This window comes from Neophocaena asiaeorientalis, unplaced genomic scaffold, assembly GCF_003031525.2.
Source record: "Neophocaena asiaeorientalis asiaeorientalis breed wild unplaced genomic scaffold, Neophocaena_asiaeorientalis_V1.1 scaffold220, whole genome shotgun sequence".
In the NCBI taxonomy this organism is placed as follows: Eukaryota; Metazoa; Chordata; class Mammalia; order Artiodactyla; family Phocoenidae; genus Neophocaena; species Neophocaena asiaeorientalis.
In genome coordinates, this window is record NW_020174042.1 from 5,727,868 (window position 1) to 5,742,537 (window position 14,670).

The following is a 14,670-nucleotide window of genomic DNA, read 5'->3' on the forward strand; positions in this document are numbered from 1 at the left end:
GATATTTACAACACAAGCAGCGAGCCATAGTTCGCTGACTCCTGACATACATGATCCAAGCTGATGAGCACAACCATCTCCTGAGGCAAGAGGATCTCACTTCCATATTAGAGGTTATCAACCAAAGACCACATGTTTAAGGACTGATGAACCAAGTCTGTCTTAAATTCAGTTTAGCACTCTCCCATCACTGCACCACATTGCCTGCCTCCTAAAAAACTTCTCAGAAAACCTCACGTTGGTATATTTATGTACCTGAGTCAGCCTAGCGGCTACGCCACTGGGACACGGGAGAGACTGGTTTAGCTTTCTAGAATTCCCAGATGTTGCTTTCAAATCTAGTTTGCACTACAAGTTGCAAGCAGAAGCCTTTCTACTCCTCACATTCACTTCTCAACTTCTAAGTTATCCGACCAGACAGATTGTGCCAAATGGCATACTCCGTATGATACACCCTGATAAATCTGGAAAATACCATGCTATTGTCAGTCAAGATTGTCAAATCACACCCCACAGCAAATGGAAGTTTTACGTGGTCACTGTACCTCAGCAGTTTCAAGTCCATTAATTGTCATACAGACGTCAAGGTCACTCTGTTTGAACCCAAATCCATTTTTGGAGGAGCCAAACAAGCTCAGTTTAGTTCCTGTTAGGGATATATGAAAAGTCATACCTAATTACCTGAGTACATTTAATTTTCTGATCGAAACAACGCTCTCATGAATCAAAAATACCCAGTTGTTAACTGTCCTATAACAATCTCATTATAATTATGTTCTTTTATTAACTAGTCATTTATTATAAATTATTTTCTCTCAAAATTTACTATAAATAAATAAATACAAGTTATATAGAAGACATGCAAGATTATCAAATGCCACTTTCTTCTTAAATGCAAGGACATTTCAAGGAAAATGTGGATCATCTCAGAACATTTAATAATGTAAGCTTACTACTTTCTAAATAAATTCACTTTTTACAGGTCTGAACTTTGACTCTAAACCTAATACTAAATGAAGTTCACTTGTGGTATCTGCTAAGCAAAATACTACACTGCGTCTGTCTTTCCTATTGGCAAACTAGGATTGGGAAGACCAAAAGCCACCCTAGGTATATCACAGAACAACTGAAGCCCTGTCCCCACCATCACTGTAAGACTGCTTTCTTAGTCTCAAAATTAATGTTGTTGTAACACATGTACTCATTCTGAAGGAAAGTCACACTATCGTTCTTTTCTTAAAGGTAAAAAATTATTTACCTGGAAACTCTTGTCTTATGAAACTTTCTAGGTTTTGCCGAATATGTTCACGTGCTTGATCTTCTAAAATAGTTGGAGAAAAATCCTCTGTTTAAAATAAACAGATACATTCAGAAACAAAGATTGTTCACATTCTCTGAAAAACTATATTTTTTAATAAAACCTAACTGGCTTAAAAAAAAAAATAAACAAAACTCTAAATTTTGTGTGTCTTCTCAGTAGACAGCATTAAGCAATGTAAAATAAAGATGCCTTTTGAAAGAGTCTATCACCAAGAACTGCTCCTGAGATGTAAAGCAGTCTGAACAAGGGTTCTGCTCCTGGGTTTCACAGACACAGAGCCCTATGAAGGCAGCCTTCAGGGAACAATGTATTTTTTCTAAAGAGAACCAATAGTTTTCTTTCATCACTTATACTCTCTGAAGAGGTTTAAAAAAGAAATCCCTGATTCAGAATAAGTGTCTTCTGGCACAGACAGACATCTCAAGGTACAGCAATGTGATGGATCACATTCTTTCACTCTAAGCAGCTGCCATGCCTCTCCATCGAATGTTTTTCCTTGTAGAGCTTTATAGCTCAGTATACCAACACTTCCCCAAACTGGTGTTCCTTAAAGGGCTGTTATAAAGGTTATTAATTAGCATTAATTAAAAAGTACTGTACGCTCAAATTTTGGAAAAGAGTTACATAAGACTAAAGAGTTAAATAAGTTTTTTACCATAGCATTTCTCAGAAGGCTTTATTATGCTAATATGCCCTAAAAACCTCTACGGGAGGGGGCAGGATATAGAGTTATTCCCTACTTGACCTATGGAATACTCCTTGTGACGAAATACGATTAATGGCAGGCACCTAGAAAAACATTTCAAGGAAGACCAGTTAGGAAATGATAGTACTCCAGTCTTAAGACTTAAAAATTCTCCCTCCGTGTCTTTCTTTAACAATTTCTTATTGCATGTCCCAAATGGAACAGGATACACAGAACACTGTGGATACAATGGAGAATGGAACAGACTTAGCCCCTATAATGAAGCTAACAGGTTAGTGATTCAGATAACCCTTGAGAAAATGCCAATTTAATATTTTGACAAATCAAAAGAAATGTTAATAACTTACTATAACACTGAATGCAAACTTGATCTAAGATATTTGAAAATTTGGGTGTTAATGGTGGCAAAGGTTCCAGCTGGATTCTTTTGAAGTCTTCGGGACAGTCCTTCTTCAGATGACCCTCTCGTTTGCATAAACTGCATACTACTGTAGGAGACTGCAGGAAGATGACAAAGCAAATAATAAAAGATTTAAGATAAAACTTTATTTACCAAATAAAGGGGTCTTGAATCTTTTTTCCAAAGTACACATTCTACTTCTCACACTCCAAAGGAATGAAAATATAATGGTGTGGCCACTCCAAAGTATCTGAGATGGGGACACCCTTTTGGTACACGCAGGAGAAAAAGGCAGTTATTTTTACTACCAACAGCATTACTTTTCTCCTCTGCAAATTCCTAAGAGATTAAGGAGGGAAGTGGACCTAGTGGTTGCACTGGAGTGAAAGAGCAACTTGTTAACCACTACCAAGAGGGGAGAGCCCTGTTTTAGTACACAAAAATCAAAAGTACATGCATTAAAACTCTTTCAAGTCTCCTAGTGCCATGTCTAGGAGTGGCACTGATTACCTTGCCTTTGGTGAAGATGAGTTTACTAAATTCATAGAAGAAATCAGACTGATCCGCAGTTGAATTTTCCTCGCATACATTTTCTTCTTTAAGACTGATTTTATTAAGTTCCATTAGTAGATTTCCATCCACCTGGTGTTTTCCACATTCTTTCAAGTCTTCATACTTGGCAGATCCACCTAATTCCTCATCCTCTTCAGACAGGGCATCCTCATCCCCTGATCCAGTGTAGGTGTTGTCTAACTCATCTTCATTAGCAACATCATCCTCATCTTCCCTTCGGGAAATGGAGAGCCTGGGTTCTTCCTCTTCCTCCTCTTCCTCCTCCTCTTCTTCATCAGAGTGAGTGATTCCTGATGCCTGGCCCTGTCTTGAAGGGGTAAAATGGCTTAGAGCATCTCCAAGTTCATCTGTACCTTCAATGCTTTCTTCATCAACATCAGCCTTGTCATCTAAAGTATCAAATTCGTCACACTCTTTAGCTGTAGGATTTTCGAAGCCTTTTAAATGCAGAGTGCCATGAGTCTCGTCATTTCCTGGGCTGCCACAGATGACAAGCTCTCCACGTTTGCTACTACTTAAAGCTTGATCATCAGCAGTCAAAGGATGCTTGCCCTCCATTCCACATTTTTCTTTCTCATCTTTACTTCCTGTTTCTTGATGATGTACTTTAACATCCTCAGAGTCATCGCAAGTGACCTCTGCCTTGATATAGTCTGAGTTTTCCAGGTGGACACTGATGTGTGTGTTTCCCATTTCCTCTGTTGATGGGCTTTCAAAGCTTTCAGCAGTCTCTTTAAGAGTAAGTGATGGTACCTTGCAGGTGCTCACAGTTAAACTGGCAGCACCAGGACCTTGAGCCAAAACTGAGGTTTTGAGTTTATCATCTTTCGCTTGTACATCTGGATCACGTTTTGCTACTTCTTTAGAATGTTTGGAAGTACAGGTATCAGTACTCAGAGGCTTTGGAAGGCTGGATTTTGTAATTTTGTGTGGAAGAGCAAAATATTTATACGTTGTCCTTAAACAATGAAGTATATATTCAAACACAGGTTGATTATTTAGGGTCCTTGCCACATTTCTTTTAACAGAGTAGGGATCTGTAATGAAAAAAAAAAATCTGCTACTTCATACACTTCTATTTCATGTTTTAAAAATTAGCCTGCTATAGATAAAGACAACAAGTAAGCAACAGTAAAATTTATCATGTATCATATGCTTTTTAAAAAACTGGGGATGGGGAGTAAGAAGATACAGTTTAAAAACGAAAAGAAATGCTTTCTTAAACATCTGCTCTCTGAAGAGAACCCATTCTGTTCAGAACCAGTACCCCTTCCCTATTCTGTTCTGTGACTGCGGAGGTTAAAAAAAAAAAAAAAAAGATGTCATCAGTGTGGCTCTTGTGCCCTCGGGAAGCGAGGTCTTCCCGCCAGGCTCTGCTGAGTGCTCAGCCTCCCCACTCAGCAAGGCCCTGCGGTTTGTAGAGCTTACCTCCACTCTTCTGCCCTGGGAAGCCCCATCACTGAACTGGCTGGACTGAATTCAGGGGCGAGAGGGAGGCACCAGGAGGAGACACCACTTCTCTCAATCTTTTCTCCTCCCCTAGAACTCCAGCAGGTTAGGCAATTGGCCAGAAGAGCTGAGCCAGAGAAACTGCAGGGGAGGGTTTAAAAATGTGAGATCCCCGTGACTGCACACAGAATTTATGCAAAATGCAAAAAACCCTCTTATGCAATATAAGGCTTGAAAAAAATCAAGCAAAAATAAGAAAATTCCATTTAGGAGGTTCTTTAAATTATCTGAAGGAGGAGAATTAAGATTTCTAGCGGGGTTTCCACCTCCTGACTTTGTAAAGCTGAGATCTCATACATTTAATGAAATCTACAGGGCACATCAGTATGTCTTTTATACAATGGTTTCAGTTAAATGAACCTTAACTCATTTAAGAGTTTAAGTGTTTTTTTTTTAAGAGAAAAGGTGTTTTCATGAATAAGTTCTAAATGTTATTGCAAATATTCCAAAAATAACTATCCTTTTTCTCTATGGAGAGGAATCCAATGAAGAATGTTATTTTTCATGAGAAAAGGTATTTTCCTCAACCTTTGTAAAACTAAACATCAACAACAATCCATGAAAGGAGTGAATCTAAAAATCCAGAAATGAGAACAGCAAAGAGGAAAGTGGGATTTACACATCACTTGGAAAAGACTTTTTAAGCATTTCAAGTTGTTAAAGCAATTTACAAAGAAAATAAGGACACAGCCAGCCATTCTTTTAGTTGCTTAAGTGATTAAGATGTTTTATTGCAGCACTTAAAAAACCCAGGATGAACAATTTGTTCCCTTGGAATGACTCACTGTAACACATGCAAGATTCTAGCTATCTAGTTCACTTTTGGGGTCAGGCCTACCTTACATGTAGGAGCTGAAAAAAGACTGAAATAAAAAGCATGCTGTTAGACTTCACACCTTAAAAAAAAGGTGGGGTGGGGAAATTAAAGATAAACATTTTGAGGTACCTTCAATGGCAATGCGCTTTTTGGGCCAATCCTTTGATTCACGAGATACCGATTCTTTGACACGGATACTTATCACTAAATCAGCCAAATTAAATTCTAAAGCATAGAATCGAAGCAATTCCACCCAGAGCTGCCCAACCGGTACTGAAGGCTGGTGTTTTAAATCAAATATTAATGATACCTATTAACAGCAAAGAGAAAATATACAGGTTATTTCAGATGTCAGTACAATCTGAAAAATAAGAGATCATTCAAGCATCAAATAAAAAAAATCTGAAAAACCTTAGCAAAGATATGAATTTGACAGCCTATCTAGATAACCACATTCTAGGTTCTATTTTGATTGTGGGAAAACAGCATTCCTTCACTGAATTCCCAGGATTAAAGTATGTTAAAATCTAGTCATTATCATAGGAATAGACAGGCAGTTTTATGTAACCAGGCAGCACTCCTTATTTTGAAGTCTTAAGGGCAGGTGGAGAGAACTGTGCCCTGATTGCTACTACTCTCAGCACTGAGCTCTCCCTGTTCCTGCCTCTGGAGGGTGCCTTTACACAGTTACACACAGAAATGGGCTGCAGCTAGAGGCACAGAGCAAAAGGAAAAACACTCCTCTCACTTGCTCTGAGAAGCTACATTAAGTTCATTGAATCTGCCAGTAGCAACTGATTTTAAAGTCAAATAAATAACTCTTGATATCAGAAATTAATACTAAGTTTTCCACTCACAGACTCACGACAAGTTGGGACATACTGTGATGGAATATAGTGGAAAGTACAAAGGACTTAGAAAAGAAAAAAATGGGTCCAAATACAATTTTGCCACTTCACAGATCTTAACTGCTCTGTGACTTAGCTTCTTCTTTCTTGGATTGGCAGTATAGCACAGAGGCTAAGAGAACTGGCTTTGGAGTGGGACATGCTTAGCTTTCAAATCCAGCTCTGCCATTTACTGGCTGTGTCTGATCCTGGTGAAGGTATATAAGCTGTCTAAGCCTCAGTTTCCTCATCTGAACAATGGGGATCACAGTACCCACCTCATAGGGTTGTTGGGAGGACTGAGTGAGAGAGTGTCTGTTAAGAGCTTAGCACAGTGCCTGGCACACATGTTCAAAAAATGGTCGCTACCATTATCTGCAGAGTAGGGATGATACCACCTATAACACAGGATAGTTATGAGGATTAAATCAGAAAACAAGGGAAAGCATCTGGCAGACTGGTTGCTCTCTGTATTTTTTCATTTAGGTATAGTCTTTTTAAATACAAGAAATCCATATACCATTGAAACAATGTCACAACTGTAAGATGCTCTTAAGAGGTAATCTAGTTCAACTCCCATATGCTACAAGAGAAGGAACTGAAGTCCAAAGAGTGACTTGTCAAAGGTCTCAACAATGCTCGTCAGGAGCAAAATGAGGACAATGTCTCCTGATCCCAGTCCAGTGTTCTTTCACCACACCATGCAATTTCGACACTGTCGAGGTCTCAATTTCAGAAGTGGCAGCATGATTTATCTCTCCAATTAGCATTCAAATGAAAAGATAAAGTATTTAATTGGACTTTCAGCAATAGCTTTTCCTTCTAGGGTATACAAATTTGTTTCCAATCACACTTTATTATATCAAGCTTCAAAACAAGTAGTATGGTATTTTATTAATGCCACATACTTATTCACTAAATCTTAACCACAAAGGTTCTGTGAAATAAGATAAAGTTATTAGGTGGGCTTACAAAGCAAAACTGATTAAAAATGGAAGTTGTCTAGGTCCCACACACTATAGTCGAGGACACAAAGAAAACCCCAGAAATGGAAAGCTTCATTAGATCTCACCTCTTTATCCATATATTCAGCATTACTAAGGATTTTTAAGCATCTCACTGAAATGACTTGATAATATCATAACATGGAACTTAAGAGGCCTTTGACATATCTAGACTAGCAGTACTTACACTTTTTGTTGTTGCTGTTGTTACTGTTTCTGCTTTTTTAACGTAGAGAACACTTTCTTTCTCAAATAAAATAAAACTAGCAACTAGCATTTACTAAGTGCTCACCACATGCTCGGCACTGAGTGAAGCATTCTATAAATCAGTGACTATGAGAGGGTACCAATATCATCCCCATTCACAGGTGAGGAAACTGGGGCACAGAAAGAGTAAGTCACCTGCCCAAAGACACACAGCTAGGAAGTGGGAGAGCTGCATTTGTGTTTGTAAATTCAAATATTCTGGCTCCACAGCCTGTGCTTTTAGCCACTCCTGGAACCCCAAATAGAAAACTGATACCAGCAGCGTGCTCTGGCGGCAGCAGGGGTAGAGTGCCACCCCCACCCTCTTCCCCTCAACTCTCAAGGATTCCAGAAAACACACCTGGAGAACGTATGATTCACCATTATCTCCTCATTTTAGGCATGAGTAAATAAGGACTAAAAGAGTGACATGACCTGTTTGTGAAGAGCTAGGATAAGAATCCAGGTCTCAGAAGTATTTTGTGGGTATTACTGTCATTTTACCCCAAAGGGTTATGGGGAAGCTCATGGAGTCAAGGACCATTTACCAATTTGGGTCAGAATCCTATTGTTATTACTAGTATAATTACATTGTTCAGATTTTTGTTTGAAATTCTAATGGCAATTCTTTCCTTTTGCATAAATTCTCCTGCCCACCCCTAATAGTATGGATACGGACAAGTACACTAGACCACAGACTTATTCACTGTTATTTTCGTAATTTGAGGTTAGTTAACTTTTCATATATTTCAACCTCATAATACTATCTAAGACCTAAGCTCTTAGAGGACAGATGGGAATTTATCTCTGAATTCTCAGCCTCTTTCATAGCACCTTGCACACAGAAGAAACCACGTAAGTAACTGTGGATTCAATGATTTGAATTTTACCTTTTCTCATTACTTGTCTATTCAAAGGACTGAATAGACTAGGAAACTAAACAGCCACGAGATAGTTAAGATAGTTGAGGAAAGAAGAGAGGAAGAACTGAGTAACCCATAAACTCCACAATTAACAACAAATTAAAAATAGACAGTAAAACTAGAAACAAGGGAGAACAGACCTGTCCCCTTTTAACGGGCATTTCTTTTGGTGCCTCTTCTTTTGCTGAGTCTGCGTCCCCTGCAGCATTATCAGTGTACTCCCAGGCCACAGAGTCTTTCTGAATTTCTTTAAGGTTGAAATTCCCTAGTTTGTTTAATGAGAATCCTTCAATCTGGGAAAAATTAGACACATACTATTATAAGGCAGAAAGGATTTTATATCAATCAGAGCATATTAATCCTGGAAGAAATGAAAACTAACATACTTTAGCTCACTGAAAATATAAAAGGTATTTTTTATAAAAGGAGTATCTTTGAGACATCTGTAAATTTAAAGGAAAAATCAAGGTTTTGATTTGCAAAAGAACTGGTGATTTTTGGAAATAATTCTTTAGTAAATAGTCTAAGAGAAGGCAACATGGCCTAGGCCTAAGGTCATGGTTCTGGAATAAAACCACCTGGGCCCAAATCTCACTCCTTCATGTACTAGCTGTGAGACCTTCAGTAAGGTCCTCATTTTCTTTAGGTTTCAGGCTCCTGTAAAAAGGGATAACACCAGAATCTCCTTCATGGGATAGTTATGGAATAAAATAATGGACACAAAGCATTCAGATACAGGGTATGGCATATAGTAAGTGTTTAAAAAATATAAAGTGTTTCTTTTGACATTGTTAAGATGCTAAAGAAGTCTAGGCTCAAAAGGTCTAAGAAATGTGGAACAAATGTGAACAGGTTTCTTTACTGTAGGTACAAAGGGATGTATCACAGCCTTTTAGACAGGTTAATGTACATAGTGAATTGTGGGGTGGGGTGTGTCTGTGGTAGCCCCAGTTCCCCAATGTATTTCCACATCAAATGGACTACTTCTTTGGTTTAGCAGACAGAGCAATCCTAAAACAGAAGACATCATGTCACTCCCCTGCTCATGACAGTTTCCTTCTTACTCAGGATGAAATTCAGTCTTTTCTAGGGCCTAGGTAATCTGGTCCTTTGCTACTTCTCTGACCCATTTTCTCGATCTGTCCTCCTGGCTTGGAGCTGACATCTGCTATTCCCTCTGCTTGGAAGGCTCTTCTCCCTAAACCAGCTAACCCATGCAGTGAGGAACACATTCAGGCTCTGCTCAAATATCTTTGACTCTAAATAACTCCTCCTCTTTCACTCTGTCCTTCCTACCCTGGTTTATTTTTCCTCAGAGAATGACCACCACTTGATATGTACTTATTTACCTTTCTCACCTTATGTAAGGTGTTTCTCTGGCTGCTTTTGAGTTTTGCTCTTTAGTTTTGGTTTACAGCAGCCTGACTATGATGTGCTAAGCATGCTTCTCTTTGAATTTATCTTACTTGAGGTTTACTTGGCTTATTGAGACTGTAAGTTTGTCTTTTTATCAAATTTGTGAAACTTAATTTTTTTCTATCCCCTTCTCTTGCTCCTCTCCTTCTGGGGCTCAAACTACCCATAGGTTAGATTTTTCTGAAATTGTTCCACAAGTCCCTGATGTTTATTTATTTATTTTTAAACTTTTTTCTTCCTTAGATTAGTTTCTACTTATCTATTTTCATATCTATTGACTCTTTCCTATGTCACCTCCACTCTGCTATGATGCCCATCCAGTAAATTTTTTTAATTTAAAATAATGTATCTTTCACTTCTATAATTTCCATTTGCTTCTCTTTACACTTCCTAATTCTCTGGCTGATATTCTCTATCTCTTCAAATTATTGCAAGTGTATTTCCTTTGTCTCATGGAGCAGTTATAATAACTGCTTTTAAAGTCTTTGGTATCTTATCTTGGGCTTGGCATCTGCTGATTTCTTTTCCCTTGAGTGTGTCCCATTTTCTTGGCTCTTTGTATTGTTGAGTATTTTTGGATTGCATTCTGGATATTGTGATACTATAATGTATTGTGAAAATTCTGGATTCTTTATGTTACTCCAATACGTGTAGTTACTTTTGTTTTATAGGTAATTAACTGCTTAGACAAAATGCAGATTGTCACCTCTCTGGTAGACAGCAGCTCCGACCTCAGCTCAGTTTAGTAAGCCTTGGCTCTTAACTGTTTTCAGTCTGCTTCACATGTATGGTTTATAAGTCTGTCATTTATTTTAAAAATTCTCAGTCATTATTACTTCAACTGTTTCTTCTGTTTCTCTTTCTTCTTTTCCAGGTATTCCCATTATACATACATTACAACCCTTAGTAATTGTCCTACAGTTCTTAGCTATTCTGTTCCATTTCTTTTTCATTCTTTTGTTCCTTTTTGCTTTTCAGTTTGAGAAGTTTCCATTGAATAAAGCTCACTGATTTTTTCCACAGCTTTGTCCAGTTTCCTGATGAACCCATCAAAGGCATTCTTCATTTTTGTTAGTTTTGATTTTTAGTATTTCTGTTTGATTCTTTCCTCGAGTTTTCATCTCTCAGCTTATATTACCTATTTGTTTTTGCATGTTGACCATTTTTTTCCTTTAGAGCCCTTAGCATATTCTTGTTTTTTAAACTCCTGGTCTGCTAATTCCAATGTTTGCTCTGTTTCTTCATACTATGTTATTTGCCTTTTAGTATACCTTGTTATTTTTTTGTGGAAAGCTGGGTAAAGTATAGGCCTGGGGTGTGAGGTTTTCTTTTACCTGGCTACGAGTCAGGCTATGTCCTGTTTGTTGTAGCTGTACATGTCAAGGGGCTATAACTTATGCTGGTATCCTTGTTTTTGTCTCCTGTATTGCTTTTGGGTTTCCCAAGAGATTTCTTCTTATATGAGGTCTGTCTGTTGTAATCCCATTATTACACAGGAGGCCTAATGATGCTGTAGTAAGGTGTGAGGGGAGGGGAAGCATTCTATAGTCCTATGTTCAGATCTCAGTCTTTTAGTGAGACTGTGGTCCTGGGCTGTGACCTTCAGAAAGTGCTTCTCAGTCCTGCCCACCTGAGGTGAGACAGGAAACTACAGAGGGTTGGAGTTGGTATTTTTCCTTTACCCAGGTCAGTTAGGCCCTGATAAAACTCAAGGTGGTCAGGCTCTGGTAAAACAGTTTCCCTTGAGGGCAGGTTTTTGTTTCTAACAGCAGAATGCTCCAGGCAATTTCAAAATGGCTAGCTTTTCCCTCAAAGGGGAATTTTCTTAGATCTTTACCCTGAGAACCTGGTGGGCATGTTTGCAGATAAAACTCATGAAATCAGCCCCCTAAGACTGGCCCCCTTATTGTTTTTCACTTTCAACCTTATCCAAACTGAGCCTCCAGAATCAGAGTCCATGTTTTCCTACCCTGGTGGCCGTTCCATGGGCAGGATTCTGGGCTTATGCTCTGACAACTCATATATTTGCCTGTCTCTCCAATTTTGGGGGCAGTGGTTTTCCTCATGACCTCAATTCTCTAATGGCTCTAAAAAGAGCTGTTGATTTTCAGCATGTTCAGTTTTTTTCTTTTTGCGAGGATAGAGTATTGACTTCCAATCTCCTTATACGGCACACTGGACTGGTTCAGAAGTCAGTCAGTGATGTACTGAGTTCCCACACAGAATTAAAGGTTCCACTTCTCTATATCTTCCCTTTCTGGTTTTTCTTCCCCTTATTATCTGGTGGCCTTAGTTCCTCTGGCCAGAAAGAGTACTGGTTTTTCTACCAGGGTTGCCTTCAGGGGTAAAGCCACTGAAAAACAGAAACTCACTCTGTGTTGGTCACTTGCTACAGGTTTTGACTTCTCTCCAAAGTCTGTTTGCATTTGTTCAGTCTCCAGAGCCTTCACGTTGTTGTTTTATGTATTTTGTTGAGAATTTATGCTGTTATTTCCAGAAGGATCACTAGTTTTAGGAGTTCACACCTACATACCGTAAGTGGAACTTGCCTTTCTATTGAAGGGGGAAAGGACTACATCTGTTCTCCTACCTGTAGAGTTCCAGGAACTCTACATTCCTGATCTCATTTCAAAAATTTGCAGATGAGTCTTTCACCAAGGCTCAGAGATTAAATAACTTGTTCAAGGTCACAAGGATTTAAGTGGCAAATCCTGGGTGAATCTCAGGGCTGGCAAACTTTAACACTACTCTTCTTTCTACTATATTATCTGGCATTCTTAAAGTGTAAATAACTATTTCCTAAGGGTTACGTTTACATAATCTAAAATAAGGAAGATTCCAAATAATACCCACTAGGAGACTAGTAAAATATTGTTGTAGGGGATAAAAGATGCTAAGAACACAGGGTTAAGCCTATTCATCATTCACAACTCACATATCAATATCTAATGATAATAAATGGGAATTTTAATTGGGAGTAAAAGGTCACAGAGATAATCTCCAACATGGAAGAAATCTGAGTAGGTTGGGAGAGAATGGCTGAAAGATTTTCAAAAACACAGATCTGAGCACAGAGATACAATACTCTAAACTTCTTGACAGAGAATTTAGTCTTATTCATTTGTGTATTACCTTCAGGGCCTAGTACAATGACTAACACAGAGTGCTTTAAAAATTTTGAAGGAGTTAACAGTTTAGATACTTTCATGCACATAATTTTGAGGTTCTCAATAGATTTCTGCAGAAAGAGTGATATAAAATATCTGGCATGAACAAGGCACTGAATTTCTTTTCTCTCACTTGCTTCACATTTTTGACCAAAAGACCCTAGCAGAAGCCAGCACACTGATACTTGACTAGTTTAAAATGCTGAAAGCTACAGATCACTTTGGTTCAGGCAGCAGAGTCTGCCGTATTTGACACACAGAATTCAATCTAGTATTTGGCCACCACATACTTGTTTTCGTTATTAAATCTTTTTTTTTTGCAGTACGCGGGCCTCTCACTGCTGTGGCCTCTCCCGTTGCGGAGCACAGGCTCCAGACGCGCAGGGGCAGCGGCCATGGCTCACGGGCCCAGCCGCTCCGCGGCATGTGGGATCTTCCCGGACCGGGGCACGAACCCATATCCCCTGCATCGGCAGGCGGACTCGCAACCACTGCGCCACCAGGGAAGCCCCGTTATTAAATCTTGAATAGGCGGGAGGGGAAGATGGCAGAAGAGTAAGACGCGGAGATCACCTGCCTCCGCACAGATACACCAGAAATACATCTACACGTGGAACAACAACTACAGAACACTTACTGAACACTGGCAGAAGACCTCAGACCTCCCAAAAGGCAGGCAAGAAACCCCCCACGTAACTGGGTAGGGCAAAAGAAAAAAGAAAAAACAGAGACAAAAGGATAGGGACGGGACCTGCACCAGTGGGAGGGAGCTGTGAAGGAGGAAACGTTTCCACACACTAGGAAACCCCTTCACGGGCGGAGACTGCGGGTGGCGGAGGGGGAAAGCTTCGGAGCCGCGGAGGAGAGCACAGCAACAGGAGTGTGGAGGGCAAAGCGGAGAGATTCCCGCACAGAGGATCAGGGCCAACCGCCACTCACCAGCCCGAAAAGCTTGTCTGCTCACCCTCCGGGGCAGGCGGGGCTGCGGGCGGAGGCTCAGGCTTCGGTCTGAGCGCAGGGAGATGACTGGGGTTGGCTGCGGGAACACAGCCTGAAGGGGTTAGTGCACCACGGCTTGCCGGGAGGGAGTCCGGGAAAAGGTCTAGAGCTGCGAAGAGGCAAGAGACTTTTTCTTCCCTCTTTGTTTCCTGGCGCGCGAAGAGATGGGATTAAGAGCGCTGCTTAAAGGAGCTCCAGAGACGGGCGCGAGCCGCGGCTAAAGGCGCGAACCCCAGAGACGGGCGCGAGCCGTGACTAAAAGCGCGGACCCGAGACGGGCGCGAGCCATGGCTAAAAGCACGGACCCCAGAGACTGGTGGGAGACGCTAAGGCTGCTGCTGCCGCCACCAAGGGGCCTGTGTTCGAGCACAGGTCACTATCCACACCCCCCTTCCGGGGAGCCTGTGCAGCCCGCCACTGCCAGGTTCCCTGGATCCAGGGACAACTTCCCCGGGAGAACGCACGGCGTACCTCAGGCTGGTGCAACGTCATGCTGGCCTCTGCTGCCACAGGCTCGCCTCGCACTCCGTGCCCCTCCCTCCCCCTGGACCCAGTGAGCCAGATCCCCCGAATCAGCGGCTCCTTTAACCCCGTCCTGTCTGAGCAAAGACCAGACGCCCTCCGGCGACCTACACACAGAGGCGGGGCCAAATCCAAAGCTGAGCCCCTGGGAGCTGTGAGAACAAAGAAGAGAAAGGGAAA

At 40.6% G+C, this 14,670-nt stretch overlaps 1 protein-coding gene across 5 annotated transcripts in view; it reads right to left on the reverse strand.

Moving 5' to 3' along the window:
- Window positions 1-14,670, reverse strand: part of TUT7 (terminal uridylyl transferase 7) — a 66,983-nt gene that overhangs the window by 31,865 nt on the left and 20,448 nt on the right. For all 5 annotated transcript variants that reach the window (XM_024753815.1, XM_024753818.1, XM_024753816.1 and 2 more), the window contains exons 11-16: window positions 8,527-8,679; window positions 5,456-5,636; window positions 2,938-4,037; window positions 2,375-2,525; window positions 1,259-1,345; window positions 546-646 (exon numbers count right to left, since the gene is read on the reverse strand). In XM_024753815.1, coding sequence (XP_024609583.1) covers window positions 546-646; window positions 1,259-1,345; window positions 2,375-2,525; window positions 2,938-4,037; window positions 5,456-5,636; window positions 8,527-8,679 — 1,773 coding nt within the window. The remainder of the gene's footprint in view (window positions 1-545; window positions 647-1,258; window positions 1,346-2,374; window positions 2,526-2,937; window positions 4,038-5,455; window positions 5,637-8,526; window positions 8,680-14,670) is intronic.